At 43.7% G+C, this 14,818-nt stretch overlaps 1 protein-coding gene across 2 annotated transcripts in view; it reads left to right on the forward strand.

Annotated features, from left to right (window-relative positions):
* CHCHD3 (coiled-coil-helix-coiled-coil-helix domain containing 3) overlaps window positions 1–14,818 on the forward strand; it is a 203,070-nt gene that overhangs the window by 66,756 nt on the left and 121,496 nt on the right. For both annotated transcript variants that reach the window (XM_034420781.2, XM_087873565.1), the window contains exon 4: window positions 5,285–5,429. In XM_034420781.2, coding sequence (XP_034276672.2) covers window positions 5,285–5,429 — 145 coding nt within the window. The remainder of the gene's footprint in view (window positions 1–5,284; window positions 5,430–14,818) is intronic.

Raw genomic sequence — 14,818 nt, forward strand, 5'->3', positions numbered from 1 at the left:
CCCCGTAATTTAAAACAAATTAAAATTTACATTTAAAAAGGAGAGAAGATTTAGGCCAGGCCAGCTTGATGAAATAAAAAAGTCTTAAGCGCGCGACGGAAGGTGCGCAGATCCGGAATCCTCCGTATCTCCGGGGGGAGCTCGTTCCAGATCGTAGGTGCCCCCACAGAGAAGGCTCTCCCCCTAGGGGCCGCCAGTCGACATTGTTTGGCCAACGGCACCCGGAGGAGCCCCTCTCTATGGGAGCGTACCGGCCAGTGGGAGGCTATTGGTGGTAGCAGGCGGTCCCGTAGGTAACCAGATCCTAAGCCATGGAGCGCTTTAAAGGTGATAACCAAAACCTTGAAGCGCACTCGGAAGACCACCGGGAGCCAGTGCAGCTCGCGCAGGAAAGGTGTTACATGGGAACTCCAGGTCGCTCCCATAACCACCCGCGCGGCCACACTCTGCGCCAATTGGAGCCTCCGAGTGAAGCTCAAGGGGAGCCCCATGTAGAGAGCGTTGAATTAAATGTTCTGCTTTCTTCTGAAACTTTTCTTGGATTTATCCATGGTTGGCCTACCGGGGATTGAAAAGCTCAATAATTGCATGCCGGCGGGTGTCGCACATTGGTGGTTGTGACGCATATTTTGAATGACTGGGAGCCGCAGCAGAGGGGTGAAAGAGCCACATGCGGCTCCAGAGCCACAGGTTGCCGACTCCTGGGCTAGTCTAATGAAAAGAAGGACTAGGGGTGACATGATGGCAGTATCCCAGTATTTGAGGGGCTGCCACAAAGAAGGGTCAACTTATTTTCCAAAACACCAGAAGGCAGGACAAGAAACTATGGATGGAAACTAAACAAGGAGAGAAGCAACCTGGAATCGAGGAGAAGCTTCTTAACATTGAAGACAATTAACCAGTGGAACTGCTTGCCACCAGAAGTTGCGGGTGCTTCATCGCTGGGGGTTTTTAAGGAGAGACTGGACAGCCATTTGTCTAAAATGGGACAGGGTCTCCTGCTCAAGCAGGGGGTTGGACTAGAAGACCTCCAAGACCCCTTCTGACTTTATTCTAATTACATTACATATTTGTCGGAAATGGGACAGGGTTTTCTGCTTGAGCAGGGGGTTGGACTAGAAGACCTCCAAGGTCCCTTCCGGCTCTGTTTGGATCAATTGAGGCCATTCGGCTTGTTACTGCCTTCCTTCCTTCCTTCCTTCCTTCCTTCCTTCCTTCCTTCCTTCCTTCCTTCCTTCCTTCCAGGGTGGGTTTGATTTAAATCGAGTCTATTTAAATCATGATTTAAATTTACTAGTGATTTAAATCATTAGTAAAAAGGCTTGATTTAAATCATAATTTTTAAAGAGCAACTGTCACTTCTGCTACTCCTTTGACCCACTGTTGACTCACCGATAGTCCCAGTGTTGCAGAATATACAACCTCGTGCTACATAACTAAGCTTCATTTCATGCTGAATAAACTAAATTATTTATGTATCTTAAATAGAAAACTATCTTACGATAGATTTTTACCCCAAAAGTTTTTTATTAAAATAAATTCAATAAAAATCAAAAAAATCTGATTTAAATCAAAAAAATCCGATTTAAATAAAAAAAAATCTGATTTTTTTGATTTTTTTTTTAAAAAATCATTGATTTTTATCCACCCTTCTTCCTTCCTTCCTTCCTTCCTCTTAACCATTCCCTTAGGGATGAAGATAAAATCCTGTGTAATAGAAGGGAATGCCGGATGGGGAATATTTGCAAAGCGACCCTGGCTGTAAGGATTTTCTCCGAAAAAATATCTTGTCCGTGTAACGCAAGGCACGAGACGCCGAAGCCTTAATCTCTGCTGCGGTTTCCAGACCTTGTTTGAAGAGGCCTGTTTGATCGTCTTTCACCGTCGGGCGTCTTTTCAGATGTTGACTTTGTGCTCAGTGTGCGAACATACATTTTATTATTTAATACGCATTTTTTTTCCTCCTCGTACAAAAACGAGGGGCGTTAGAATGGCAGGATTTTTTTCCTTTTTAAAAGAAGAGGATTTTGGCCCCTTTTGGCAGTTTTTCAGATGGCATCTGCGAGCGCAACGTTCCACCTTTTGCGAATTAAAGAATATAAAGCAGACGGCAATACGGTTATTGGAACAGGTTGTCCTCTACGCAGCAGAGTATCCGAAGACCCTGATATTCTCTAGATTGCAGAGCGTAACGTAAAACATCGAAGCCAGGGTTTCCCAATCTTGCTAATGGGATGCCTTCAGGACCCAGAATTCCCCAGCCGGCAATGGCTTTTGCTAAGGAATTCTGGGAGCCGAAGTCCATCATTGGCAAGTTGTGAAATGGGATGTAGACTTAAAATATGGTAGGCCTGATTCGTACGGATAACATCGGTTTTCAATTACGCAGGGATTTTAAGCCCAAACACAATTGAGTTATTAGGCAAACCTTTCCTTGAAACAAACGGTATGTCAATAATTTGCACTCCTTGGTGAAATGTTGCCTACTTTCCTTGTTAGCTGGAGCCTTCTTTCCTTCCTTCCTTCCTTCCTTCCTTCCTTCCTTCCTTCCTTCCTTCCTTCCTTCCTTCCTCCCTCCCTCCCTCCCTCCCTCCCTCCCTCTCCTCGGCCTGCCCAGTGTCTCATCCTCCCTTCCCTCCCTCCCTCCCTTCCATCATTCTCCTTTCCCTCCCTCCCATTTTCTTTCCTTCCCCCCTTCCCTCCCTCCTCCTTACTTATTATTATTTTTTTTAATTTGATTTATATGCCGCCCTTCTCCGGAGACTTAGGGCGGCTTACAATGCTTTTAAGCAATAGCCTTCATCCTTTTGTATATTTATACAAAGTCAGCTTATTGCCCCCACAAACTGGGTCCTCATTTTACCTACCTTAGAAAGGATGGAAGGCTGAGTCAACCTTGAGCCTTGGCGAGATTTGAACCCTGCAGTAATTGCAGGCAGCTGCTGTTACTAACAGTGCTTTAGTCTGCTGCGCCACTAGGCTCCTTACTTACTTCTCTCCCACCCATTCTCTTTCCTTCCTTCCTTCCCTCCCCCTCCTCAGCCTGTGCCTGTGTCTCATCCTCCCCTCCCTCCCTCCCTCCCTCCCTCCCATCTCATTCTCCTTCTTTCCCTCCCACCCATTTTCTTTCCTTCCCCCTTCCCTCCCTCCTTCCCTCCTCCTGTGCCTGTGCTTTATCCTCCCCTCCCTCTCTCCCCCCTCCCTCCCTCCCTCCTTTCCATCTCATTCCCCTTCTTTCCCTCCCTACCTCCCTCAGTTGTTGCGTACAAAAGAGGAGCCGGATAATGGATTATATACGTTCACCACCTTGAGTTGTTTATTGAAATGAGGCATGCAAATAAAAATAAATAAAAATGTTGCAGGAACTGGGATTTCGGCATTGATTGATCGGAGCCCAGCCTCTGGATTGGCCAGTTTTCACTCCTGTCTCTTGTGTGTATCTGTCAGGTGAGGCTCCCGATGACAATCTCCCGAGTAGTAGTAACTCTTGCATAAAGTTATGTGTGAGTTAAAACCTTTGATGGTAAATATGACAGATAAATCACCTTATTTTGAAGAAGAGTGGCCCGGAATATGGATAGCTCTCTGCTTAGATTACACACTACGTGCTACCCAAGAAATATTAATAATGCATTTAATCTTTCTGGGAAATAGGATTTTTATAATCATAATGATATTATATCTGCGTGCTGTGCTGATAAGTCGAAATCACATTGCTTGCTAGACTTGAAGCTTTATGCATATAATAAAGGCTGGCATTCATGCTTAGAAGTCCTCTTGCCTGTTAAAAACCAGCAATTATACGTCTCTACCGCAGCTTCTGGGCGCATTATGACCTTATCAGTAGACACGAGCTGGGAGGAATGCTCTTCCGTGTCTCGGGGTGCCAATTCCATTGAAATTTGGAACAAGACTTTGGAAAAAGTGCAGAGAAGAGCAACAAAGAAGATGAAAGGCCTGGAGACTAAAACATATGAAGAACGGTTGGAGGATTTGGGTTTGGCTAGTCTAGAGAAAAGAAGGACTAGGGGGGATGTGATAGCAGTCTTCCAGTATTTGAGGGGTTGCCCCAAAGAAGAGGGAGTCAAGCTATTCTCCAAAGCACCTGAGGGCAGGAGAAGAAGCAATGGGTGGAAACTAACCAAGGAGAGAAGCAACTTAGAAGTAAGGAGAAATTTCCTGACAGTTAGAACTATTAACCAGTGGAACAACTTGCCACCAGAAGCTGTGAATGCTCCAACACTGGAAATTTTTAAGAAGAGATTGGACAACTGTGTGTCCTGCGCGAGCTGCACCGGCTCCCGGTAGTCTTCCGGGTGCGCTTCAAGGTTTTGGTTACCACCTTTAGAGCGCTCCATGGCTTAGGGCCTGGTTATTTACGGGACCGCCTACTACCACCAATAGCCTCCCACCGGCCAGTACGCTCCCATAGAGAGGGGCTCCTCCGGGTGCCGTCAGCCAAACAATGTCGGCTGTCGGCCCCCAGGGGGAGGGCCTTCTCTGTGGGGGCACCTATGATCTGGAACGAGCTCCCCCCGGAGATACGGAGGATCCCGGATCTATGCACCTTCCGCCGTGCTCTTAAAACTTTTTTATTTCACCAGGCTGGTCTGGCCTAACCTTTCCCATTCTTTTTTAACGTAAATTTTAATTTGTTCTTAACCTGGGGTTTTAAATTTGTCTTGGGCTAAATTGATTTAATTCGATTTTACTTTTGTTCTTAATTTTTGTATTTTACGTGTTTTATTCTGTGCCTGTTCACCGCCCTGAGTCCTTCGGGAGTAGGGCAGTATACAAATTAAATAAAATGAAATGAAATGAAAAAAAAATGAAATGGCATAAGGTTTCCTGCCTGAGCAGCGGGTTGGACTAGAAGACCTCCAAGGTCCCTTCCAACTCTATTATCTGCTCCTCGAACCAAAGGCCAGAAGTAACATTCATTAACGGTAGAGGGTCTCCTGCTTTATTCCAACTCGCCTTGTACAATTTGCCATGGCCAACTCGCCACAGGACAACTCGGCGAGGGCCAATTCAACCGTCCCATTGAATTATTTAAAATAGTGGGGGGAAAAAATGTTTTCATTTTTGTCCTTCACATTTCGTTCCGTCCCTCCTTTCTTTAATGATTCCCTTCCACTCTTTCTTTGATTTTGCTGTAACTCTGACTGTAACCAACCCATTCTGGCAAATTCCCGGCTTCTTTCAATGGTCCTTTTTTTAGTGTGGACACCTCCCGTTTTGACCGTATCGTTCACTTTTCTTGGCTCTTTTTTTTTTTTTGCAGATTAAAACAAAATCAATTGTCCCTCCAAGATGAAGTGGCTAAAGCCCTTGACCGGGAGAGGACTGCGTCCAGCGAGCATTTGGCTAGGGCTGTTCTGCGCGAGAGAGTTTCAGCCGAAGATGAACGCATGAAGACACAGCTACTGGTAAGTTGTACGGTTCTTCCCAAGATTATGCGGTTGCAAAAATACCTAAAATCAGGGGTCTCCAACCTTGGCAACTTTAAGACTTGTGGACTTCAACTCCCAGAGTTCTTCAGCCAGCAAAGCTGGCTGACCATACAGGCAGTCCTCGACTTACAGCTGTTTGCTTAGTGACCATTCAAAGTTACAGTGGCACTGAAAAGAGCGACTTATGACCGTTTTTCACACTTACGACGGTTGCAGCGTTCCCCCCAGTCACCTGATCAAAATTTTAGTCACTTGGCATCAGGTCCACATTTATGACTGTCTTGGTGTCCCGGGGTCACGCAATCCCCTTTTGCGACCTTCTGACAATCAAAGTCAACGAGGTGGGGTGGGGGGAGCCAGATTCACTTAACAACCAGGTTACCAGTTTAAGATTCACTGGAAAAAGTGATAATCGTTCCTCACATTTACAACGGTCTCGGCATTCCCGATGATCATGTGATCAAAATGGGGGGGGGGAGGGTTTACCAACCCGTGTGTATTTACGACGGCTGCAACATCACACGGAGTCCGCTTGATCGCCATTTGTGACTAGTAAAGTGAATGGGGGAAAGCCAGATTCATTTAACGGCCACACGAATCCCTTAACTGCCATGATTCACTTAACAGCTATGGCAAAATAAGGTGGTAAAATTGGGCCTGGCTGACTTAACAGCTGCCTTTGTTTAGCAACCAACATTCTGGTTTTCAAATTTGTGGTCGTAAGTCGAGGACTGCCTGTAATTTAAAAAAAAACAAACCCATGATTTAAAAATGTCAGTAGTGATCTACTAAATTCATCATGTTCAAATTAAGTACCGTATTTTTCGGAGTATAAGACGCACCTACCTTTTTTGGTGAGGAAAAGAAGAAAAAGAAATCTGCCTCTGCCTCCCAGCAATTTTGCCTCCTTGCAGCAAACAGCAATTAGCCTGATTTACTTTCATTTTCGTTTTCAGCATAGCTTGATTAGCACAAGAAAAAAAAAACTGCTCCCAGCAATTTACCTCCTTGCAGCAAGCAGCAGAGGCCCCCGCACAAAACAGCAGAGAGCAAAACAGCTGAGAGTCGGGAGGCCGATCCAATCAACTTGTGCTAATCAGGCTGTGCTGAAGCTAAAAGGAACTGTTTCTTTTTGCTGTTCGCTTGCAAGGGGGTAAACTGCTGGGAGGCAGAGGCCAAAGGTGGGGGCCAGTGGGTGGGTGAGGCTGCATTCGGTGTATAAGATGCACCTAAATTTTCACCCCCATTTGTGTGTGTGTGGGGGGAAGGTGCATCATACTCTGAAAAATATGGTTTATATTTATATTTATATTTATATTTATATTTATATTTATATTTATATTTATATTTATATTTATATTTATATTTATATTTATAACATGACCTACCTATGCATTTCCTCATTTTACTAAAAGATAACCTAAATTATCTTTTTTGGGGGGGAATAGAACCGCAGGGATTCCCTTCATCCAAAATTTTGCTTGAAAGACTTTCCCTGGTGGGTTTTTATTTTCTCCCCTTCTTCAATACGTTCCCGTTCCTGCTCTTGAAACACGCATTTAACTTTTTAAGTTCTTTTGAGGCACTTAAAAAGGGAAGGTCGCCATTTTTTCCATTTGAAAGTGTGGCATTGTTGGCAAAATGTCAAGCTTTTCAATTTAGGAAGGAGCTGCCAGGTTGATAGAAGGCAGGTCATGAATGGAGCTGCAGAAGGCATCCACGTGTCCGGCGAAAATGGACTCGACTTCCTTTTACACCCTTCAGGGAAAGTGTGGGTAAGATTGTAGCCTGGGCAGCTTCCATCTTTTGGAATTGACAAACCTGGGGAAGCCAGGCAGAGGATTTTGCGAAGGCAAATCATATAATATTGTAACGCTCTCTACATGGGGCTCCCCTTGAGGTGCACTCGGAGGCTCCAACTGGCGCAGAGTGCGGCCGCGCGGGTGGTTATGGGAGCGACGTGGAGTTCCCTAACACCTCTCCTGCGCGAGCTGCACTGGCTCCCGGTGGTCTTCTGAGTGCGCTTCAAGGTTCTGGTTATTACCTTTAAAGCGCTCCATGGCTTAGGACCTGGTTATCTACGGGACCGCCTGCTACCACCAATAGCCTCCCACTGGCCAGTACGCTCCCATTGAGAGGGGCTCCTCCGGGTGCCGTCGGCCAAACAAAGTCAACTGGCGGCCCCCAGGGGGAGAGCCTTCTCTGTGGGGGCACCCACTATCTGGAACGAGCTCCCCCCCGGAGATACGGAGGATCCCGGATCTGCGCACCTTCCGTCGCGCGCTTAAGACTTTTTTATTTCATCAAGCTGGCCTGGCCTAAATCTTCTCCCCTTTTTAAATGTAAATTTTAATTTGTTTTTAAATTATGGGGTATTTTAAATTCAGCCAAATTATTTAATTCGTTTTTATTCTATTTTAAATTTTTGTATTTATGTGTTTTATCTTGTGGCTGTTCACCGCCCTGAGTCCTTCGGGAGTAGGGTGGTATAGACATTTAATAATAAATAAAATAAATAAAAAATAAAAATATTCCCTATCCTTGAGCTCAGAACCCGAAAGATAGAACATAAAATGGGCAGGGGAAGGTTAAAAAGGAAAGAATCCATGCCCTCCTCATTCCTTGGGACCCCCAACCCTAAAACAGTAATTTTAGGAGGGGCCCTTCTGTTTTACCCCTTCTTACTATATTCTTCGACAGCATGCTATCAGTCATAGAGTCCTTTGGGATTCTTGTGTAATCCCCCACGGAATGGGAGAGCTTGCCGTGGCCAACTCACCGTGGGGCACTTTAACAATTCAATTTAATTATTTAAAACGTAAATAATAAAAAAAAATATTCAATTTTTTTGCCATTCACATTTCGTTCTGCCCCTCCTTTCGCCTCCTTTTCTTTAAGGATTCTATTCCACTCTTCCTTTGATATTAGTGTCACTCTTAACCCCGCTGCGAATTGTCCTGCGGCGGGTCAGCCATAGTGGGTTGGCTCTGGCCAGTTGGCCGTGGCCAGTTGCCCAGCCATAAATTTGGACCAGTTTCCAAACACCCAAAAGGTTATAATAATAATTTTTCCAAACTATGTTATAATAATAATAATTTTAATTAGCAATTTTATGATGTTTGTGTATCTATATTTTTCTTGACTGTACACCGCCTTGAGTCCTACGGGAGAAAGGCAGTATAGAAATATAATTAATAAATTTAAATTAAATTAAATTAAATTAAATTAAATTAAATTAAATTAAATTAAATTAAATTAAATTAAATTAAATTAAATTAAATTAAATTAAATTAAATTAAATTAAATTAAATTAAATTAATTAAAATAATAAAATAAAATAAAATAAAATAAAATAAAATAAAATAAAATAAAATTGATCGTGTGACCGGGGGGGCAAGGAGAGGGCACAGCCATTGTAACGTCAAAACTGGATTGTAAATAGATCTGGGGATGTCCATGATAACTTTGAATGGTCGCAATGGTGCCAGTCCTATGTCAGATCAAATCAAATCTGAACACAGCTGGAAGGGACCTTGGAGGCCTTCTAGTCCAGCCCCCTGCTCAAACAGGAGACCCTTATACCATTTCTGACAAGTGGCTGTCCAGTCTCTTCTTAAAAACCTCCAGTGTTGGAGCACCTATAACTTCTGGTGGCAAGCTGTTCCAGTGGCTAATTGTCCTCCCTGTTAGGAAGTTTCTCCTTAATTCCAAGGTTGCTTCTCTCATTGATCCGTGTCCCCTCCATTGTTTTTTTGTCCTGCCTTCTGAAAGTAGGCAGGAAATAAATAAATAAATTGGGAATAAATTGGACCACTCTTCTTTGAGGCAGCTCCTCAAATACCCCCCCTCACCTCCGGTTCTTCTTTTCTCTAGAACCCAAATCCTGCAACCTTTCTTCATATGTTTTAGTCTCCAGGTCTTCAGTCATCTTAGTTGCTCTTCTTTGCACTTTTCCCAAAGACTCAGCATCTTTTTTGCAAAACTGGATGCAGTATTCCAGGTGTGGCCTGACCAGGTTAGTGAAGGACTATAGCTGCAACAGCTCCGCATTTAATACTTCTCATTAAAGTATTTAATGTGGGAAAAACTTCATTCGAACCCGCTGAGATTTATAGTCGCTGGAATAGTTTTCATGGCGGTGACGTGGCTATAAATAACTTATTGACAAATCTATCAACGGGCAAATTATGAGAGCCAGGTTGAAGCCGGTCGAGCATCTGGAATTTAAAACGTAAATCTATGGATAACTGAGGGAGACAAAAGCCGCCGTATATTCATCTCCTTATAATCACCGGGCATTTACCGTTCGTACGTTTTGCTTCGGCGCTGGGCAAAACGAGCTGCTTTTAAGACATTGTATTCGAGAAAAAACCGGTTTATTGAGTTGCCACTCGTGTTAAAACCTCATCTCCGACTGGAGAGGCAAAGAAAATATCATTTCTGTGAACGTTGGTGCCAGATACAGCGTTGAAAATTGGCGACAGGTAGTCCTCGGCTTACGACCACAATTGAGCCCAAAATTTCTGTTGCTAAATGAGGCATTTGTGAAATGAGTTTTGCCCTGTTTTGCGACCTTCCTTGCCTCCCTTGTTAAGCGAATTACTGCCGTTGATAAGTTAGTCATCTGGTTGTTAAGTGAATTTGGCTCCCCCATTGACTTGGCTTGTCAGAAGGTCGGGACCCAGCAACGGTCATAAATAGGAACCAGTTGCCAAGCCTCTGAATTTTGATCCCATGACTATCGGGATGTGGAAAGGTCGTAACTGTGAAACACAACCCTAAGTCCCATTTTTTTCAGTGCGTTGTAACTCTGAATGGTCACTAAATGATCGATTGAAAGGACTGCCTGTATTTCTAGGGCAAATTTTGTCTGTGGCATCTGAAGTCCACTAAACGAGTGGTGCGGTGGCCTAGAGGTGGAGCTCTGGCCTCACAATCAGGAGGCTGTGAGTTCGATCCTAGGTAGAGCCAGATATTTCTCATTTTGGGCACAATGAGAATATATCTGCTGAACAAAACTCCGCATTGGCGACAGGAAGGGCATCCGGCCAGTAAACACTCAGGTCCATTCAGTTGCCCAGACTCTACCCCGCAAGGGATTATGGGGTTATTAAAAGGAGATGATGATGATGATGTTCTGAAGTCCACAAAATGGATGCCTGTGAAATTGGGAATTTATTGTGCTGCAGGTCACGATTTTGTCAGCAGCTCCATTTGTCACCGGCTGATCTTTGACTCCGAGGAGGCTTCTGATTTTCTTCAAAAGCAAATTATACCTGATATTTTATTTCCCAGATTTTTCCCGCTTCTTCTTTTTTTTTTTTCTTCCTCTCCTGTGTTTTAAAAATGGCTGGCCTAGAAAATGCCACAGGGCGGGCATGCTAAACGAGGTGGCCCTCGTTTTAAGAAAAGCCTTCCTTGTTTACAAGCCTGCAGTATTTTATTACATAGCTCATTTAGCTCATTCATCATTTTAATAGAAAAATGAGTCGTGTTCTGTGATTTTGAAATAATTGGAGGGAAACCACGTCGGCTAACATTGAATTACTTCTTTGAGGCCTAGCCAAGCAGGAAGATACCATAGCAGCAGAGCAGATGAAGTTCAATAATGAGTATTTGCAATGCAGAGAAAAATATCCGTGAAATTAGTGTTCATTCCTAAAACATAGGGGGTGGGAAAAACTAGATTCACTTAACAACCGGGTTTCTAAGTTAATGACTGCAGCGACCCACTTAACAACGGCGGCAAGAGAGATTGCAAAATGTGGCAAAACTCACTTAACAAATGTTTCACTTAGCGACAGAAATGTTGAGCTCAATTGTGGTCGTAACTTGAGGACTACTTGTAACAACTGACCTTTCCATCTCAAGTTACAGGTAGTCCTCGATTTATAGTAATTCACTTAACAGTGAATTACTTAATAGCCAGATTCACTGAACAGCCGTGTGACTAACTTAAGAGCCTTGGTGGCGCAGCAGACTAAAGTGCTGTTAAGTAGCACCAGCTGCCTGCAATTACTGCAAGTTCGAATCTCACCAGGCTCAAGGTTGACTCAGCCTTCCATCCTTTCGAGGTAGGTAAAATGAGGACCCAGACTGTGGGGGCCATAAGCTGACTTTGTATAAAAAAGAACACCGCTTGGGGGGGGGGCGAAAGCCCTACTAAGCAGGTATATACAAAAGTATGAAGGCTATTGCTTAATGCATTGTAAGCCGCCTTGAGTCTCCGGAGAAAGGCGGCATATAAATCGAACCAATAAATAAATAAATAAACGACTGCAGTGATTCACTTGACAATTTCAGCCAAAAAGGTTGTAAAGTGGAACAAAACTCTCTTTAAAAAGTGTCTCGCTTAGCAACGGAAATTCTGGACTCAATTGTGGTCATAAGCCGAGGACTACCTGTATCTCTTCCTCCTCCTCTTCCTTTTTCCCACAGTAGAAGGGGAAAAAAAAAAGAGAGACGAATTTCAATTAAAAGACCACAAATAGGACGTTATTTTTCTTTTACTAACATTTGGCGTCTATATTCGTCCTCAGTGGGATACTTTTACCTAGCATGTTGAGTTTAGCGGGAGAAATGTTGGACAAATTCTCCTTGAGGAAAAAAAAAATGCTTTTGAAAGAAAGAAAAAAAGTCACCCAGGTTCTTTTGTTTTAATCATTTGCAGGCATAATGGTTATAGAGAGATGTACGTATTTAAACGCCTGCAGCCACAAGCAGCTTTCTGGAAAGCAAAACGTGCCATTTGAAGAACGAACGATTAAAAAAAAAAGAGAGCGCTAACTCATTTGCATGCAAGGTCTAGAAGCCTAGTAAAGCGGTGTCTGTTTCTAAGGAGTAAAATAATGATAATAATAATAATAAAAAAAAAGGTTATGCATCTCACAGGACAGCCGAAAATTCCCAGCTCTGTTTTAGTGAGCTTACTTGGAAATCATTTCCATTTGTTTTTCGTCGGATTGGCTCCCTGGTAAGCACCTTTTGCAAACTGGAGGATTCGTTTGTTTGAGTCCTGAAAAGTCTGAATATTAAAGGGGTTTTAAAAAAAAAATAGCAAAAGGAGGATGAATCACACTCGGTTCCAGAGGCCCCCTTAATTGCTTGCAAAAAATAGGCAGTTGGTGCTTAAATCAGTACATTAGCCAGGTGTTGTGGAAGAATAATTAGATTTATCCGGATCGGAGAACTGGAGCGGGTTTCCCCCTTTGGCCCTCTTAAAAAGCTTCATTTTCTCTCCAAAATATGTAATTGATCTTAGACTCTGCTAGACTTTTGTTTGCGAAGAGATGTAAGAATAAGGTGGGAGTTTTTACACCTGAGTCGCCTCTCTGCTTCCATGGCTTCTCCTGAAAGGGTGAGATGGGCCTTTTTGAAGGAGCAGACCTGTGTTTTTTGGGGGGTGGGTCTTAATCGGCGAGATGGGCGGCATATGCATTTAATTAGTAAATAGATAAATGAACAGCTTTAGCTAGAACAGGGTGCCCTTCCTTGGCAACTTTAAGACCTCCGGACCACACACACACCCAGAATGGATGGATGGATAATTATTAGAGACGTGTTGGGAGCACCAAAGTGCTTCTGGGTTGGAAGGATTGAATGATGGCATCACTGTTGCCTGGGAGATGCCATGGCTGGGTGGATGGCTGGCTGGCTGGATAGACGGACGGACAGATAGATGATAGAGATGGCTGGATGGCTGGATGGAAAGATGGATGGACAGATGATAGAGATGGATGGACAGATAGATGATAGAGATGGATGGATGGACGGACAGATGATAGAGATGGATGGACAGATAGATGATAGAGATGGATGGACAGATAGATGATAGAGATGGATGGATGGATGGATGGACAGATAGATAAAAGAGATGGATGGATGGATAGATGATAGAGATGGCTGGATGGAAGGATGGACGGACAGATGATAGAGATGGATGGATGGATGGATGGACGGACGGACAGATGATAGAGATGGATGGACAGATAGATGATAGAGATGGATGGATGGATGGACAGATAGATAATAGAGATGGATGGATAGATGGGTGGACAAATAGATGATAGAGATGGCTGGATGGAAGGATGGATGGACAGATGATAGAGATGGATGGATGGATGGATGGATGGATGGATGGATGGATGGACGGACAGATGATAGAGATGGATGGATGGATGGATGGATGGATGGATGGATGGATGGATAGATAGATAGATAGATAGATAGATAGATAGATAGATAGATGTCTATGGAGATTCTCAGTCATCTAAATCATGGATGTCCCAAAGGTGCTTTTTCAAGAGGCAACTGGACTTCCTGGTTTTTCTTTGTTTTGCTTCTCATCCAAGATGGATGGATGGAGGGAGGGAGAGAAATAGAAATATTCCAGTCCAATTGTTGATGTAAGTTGAGGATTACCTGTACATTGCATTTCCCTCGGGAACTCAGCTGATATCTGCACATACCATTTCTGATGGTGGTGTGTTGTCTACCGTATGGAATACGGATGTTCTCCACTTTCCGGTGTCATCTGCCAGCCAAGCTACATGACCTTCTGGCTCCCTTCTGACCTGGAGGAAGTTACAGCCAATTAAGTTTCCCTGCTTCTTCAAATCCTCCGGCTCCCCCAACACGCTACCTTGCCCTCTTTAAACGAAGCCCTTCCCTTCCAATCTCTCCCTCCCCCCCCATTTTTTTTTAAAAGCAACCATATTTCATCCCTTCTCATTTCCTTAATTATCATGCAGGCAAACAGTGGGGATCGTGACATTAGGATAAATAAATGGCTTCTGATTTTTGCCTCGGAGGGACTCCCTCGCTGTTTCTCTTCCCCTCGAGTGGAACAGCAAGTCGTAAACGAGCAAGTTCAGAGTATTTTATGATAGATTGTTAATGGGGCTACGAGTCAGCCAACAAGCCTCGGTTACTATAGCATCTGTCACAATTCATGGTCATTAGCATCCCTCTTAATGGTTTCCTTTTCATAATCGTTTCTGCTAGGGCCCTGTAACGGGGGGAAAAAAAAAGAAAGAAAGAAAGAAAGAATTCCAAACGGAAGGAAACGTTTTCGCTCGTTTGGAAAGCCAGAAGATTCAGAGAGTCCTCGACATACGGCAGTTCGTTTAGTGACCGTTCGAAGTTACAACAGCGTTCCAGAAAGTGATTCAATTTTCCCACAACTGTTGCAGATGTTATCGTGGTCATGTGATCAGAATTCAGACTCATATTTATGACGGTTGCAGTGTCCTGGGGTCATATTACAGTAGCGGCCAAAATTGTGGAAACTTTTGGGGAGAAGTGTGTTTTCTAAAACTAGCTAATAACACCACTTTTTTGGGGAGTAGTACCATAAAATGATATAT

This window comes from Pantherophis guttatus, chromosome 7, assembly GCF_059756535.1.
Source record: "Pantherophis guttatus breed Tessera chromosome 7, ASM5975653v1, whole genome shotgun sequence".
Classification (NCBI taxonomy): domain Eukaryota; kingdom Metazoa; phylum Chordata; class Lepidosauria; order Squamata; family Colubridae; genus Pantherophis; species Pantherophis guttatus.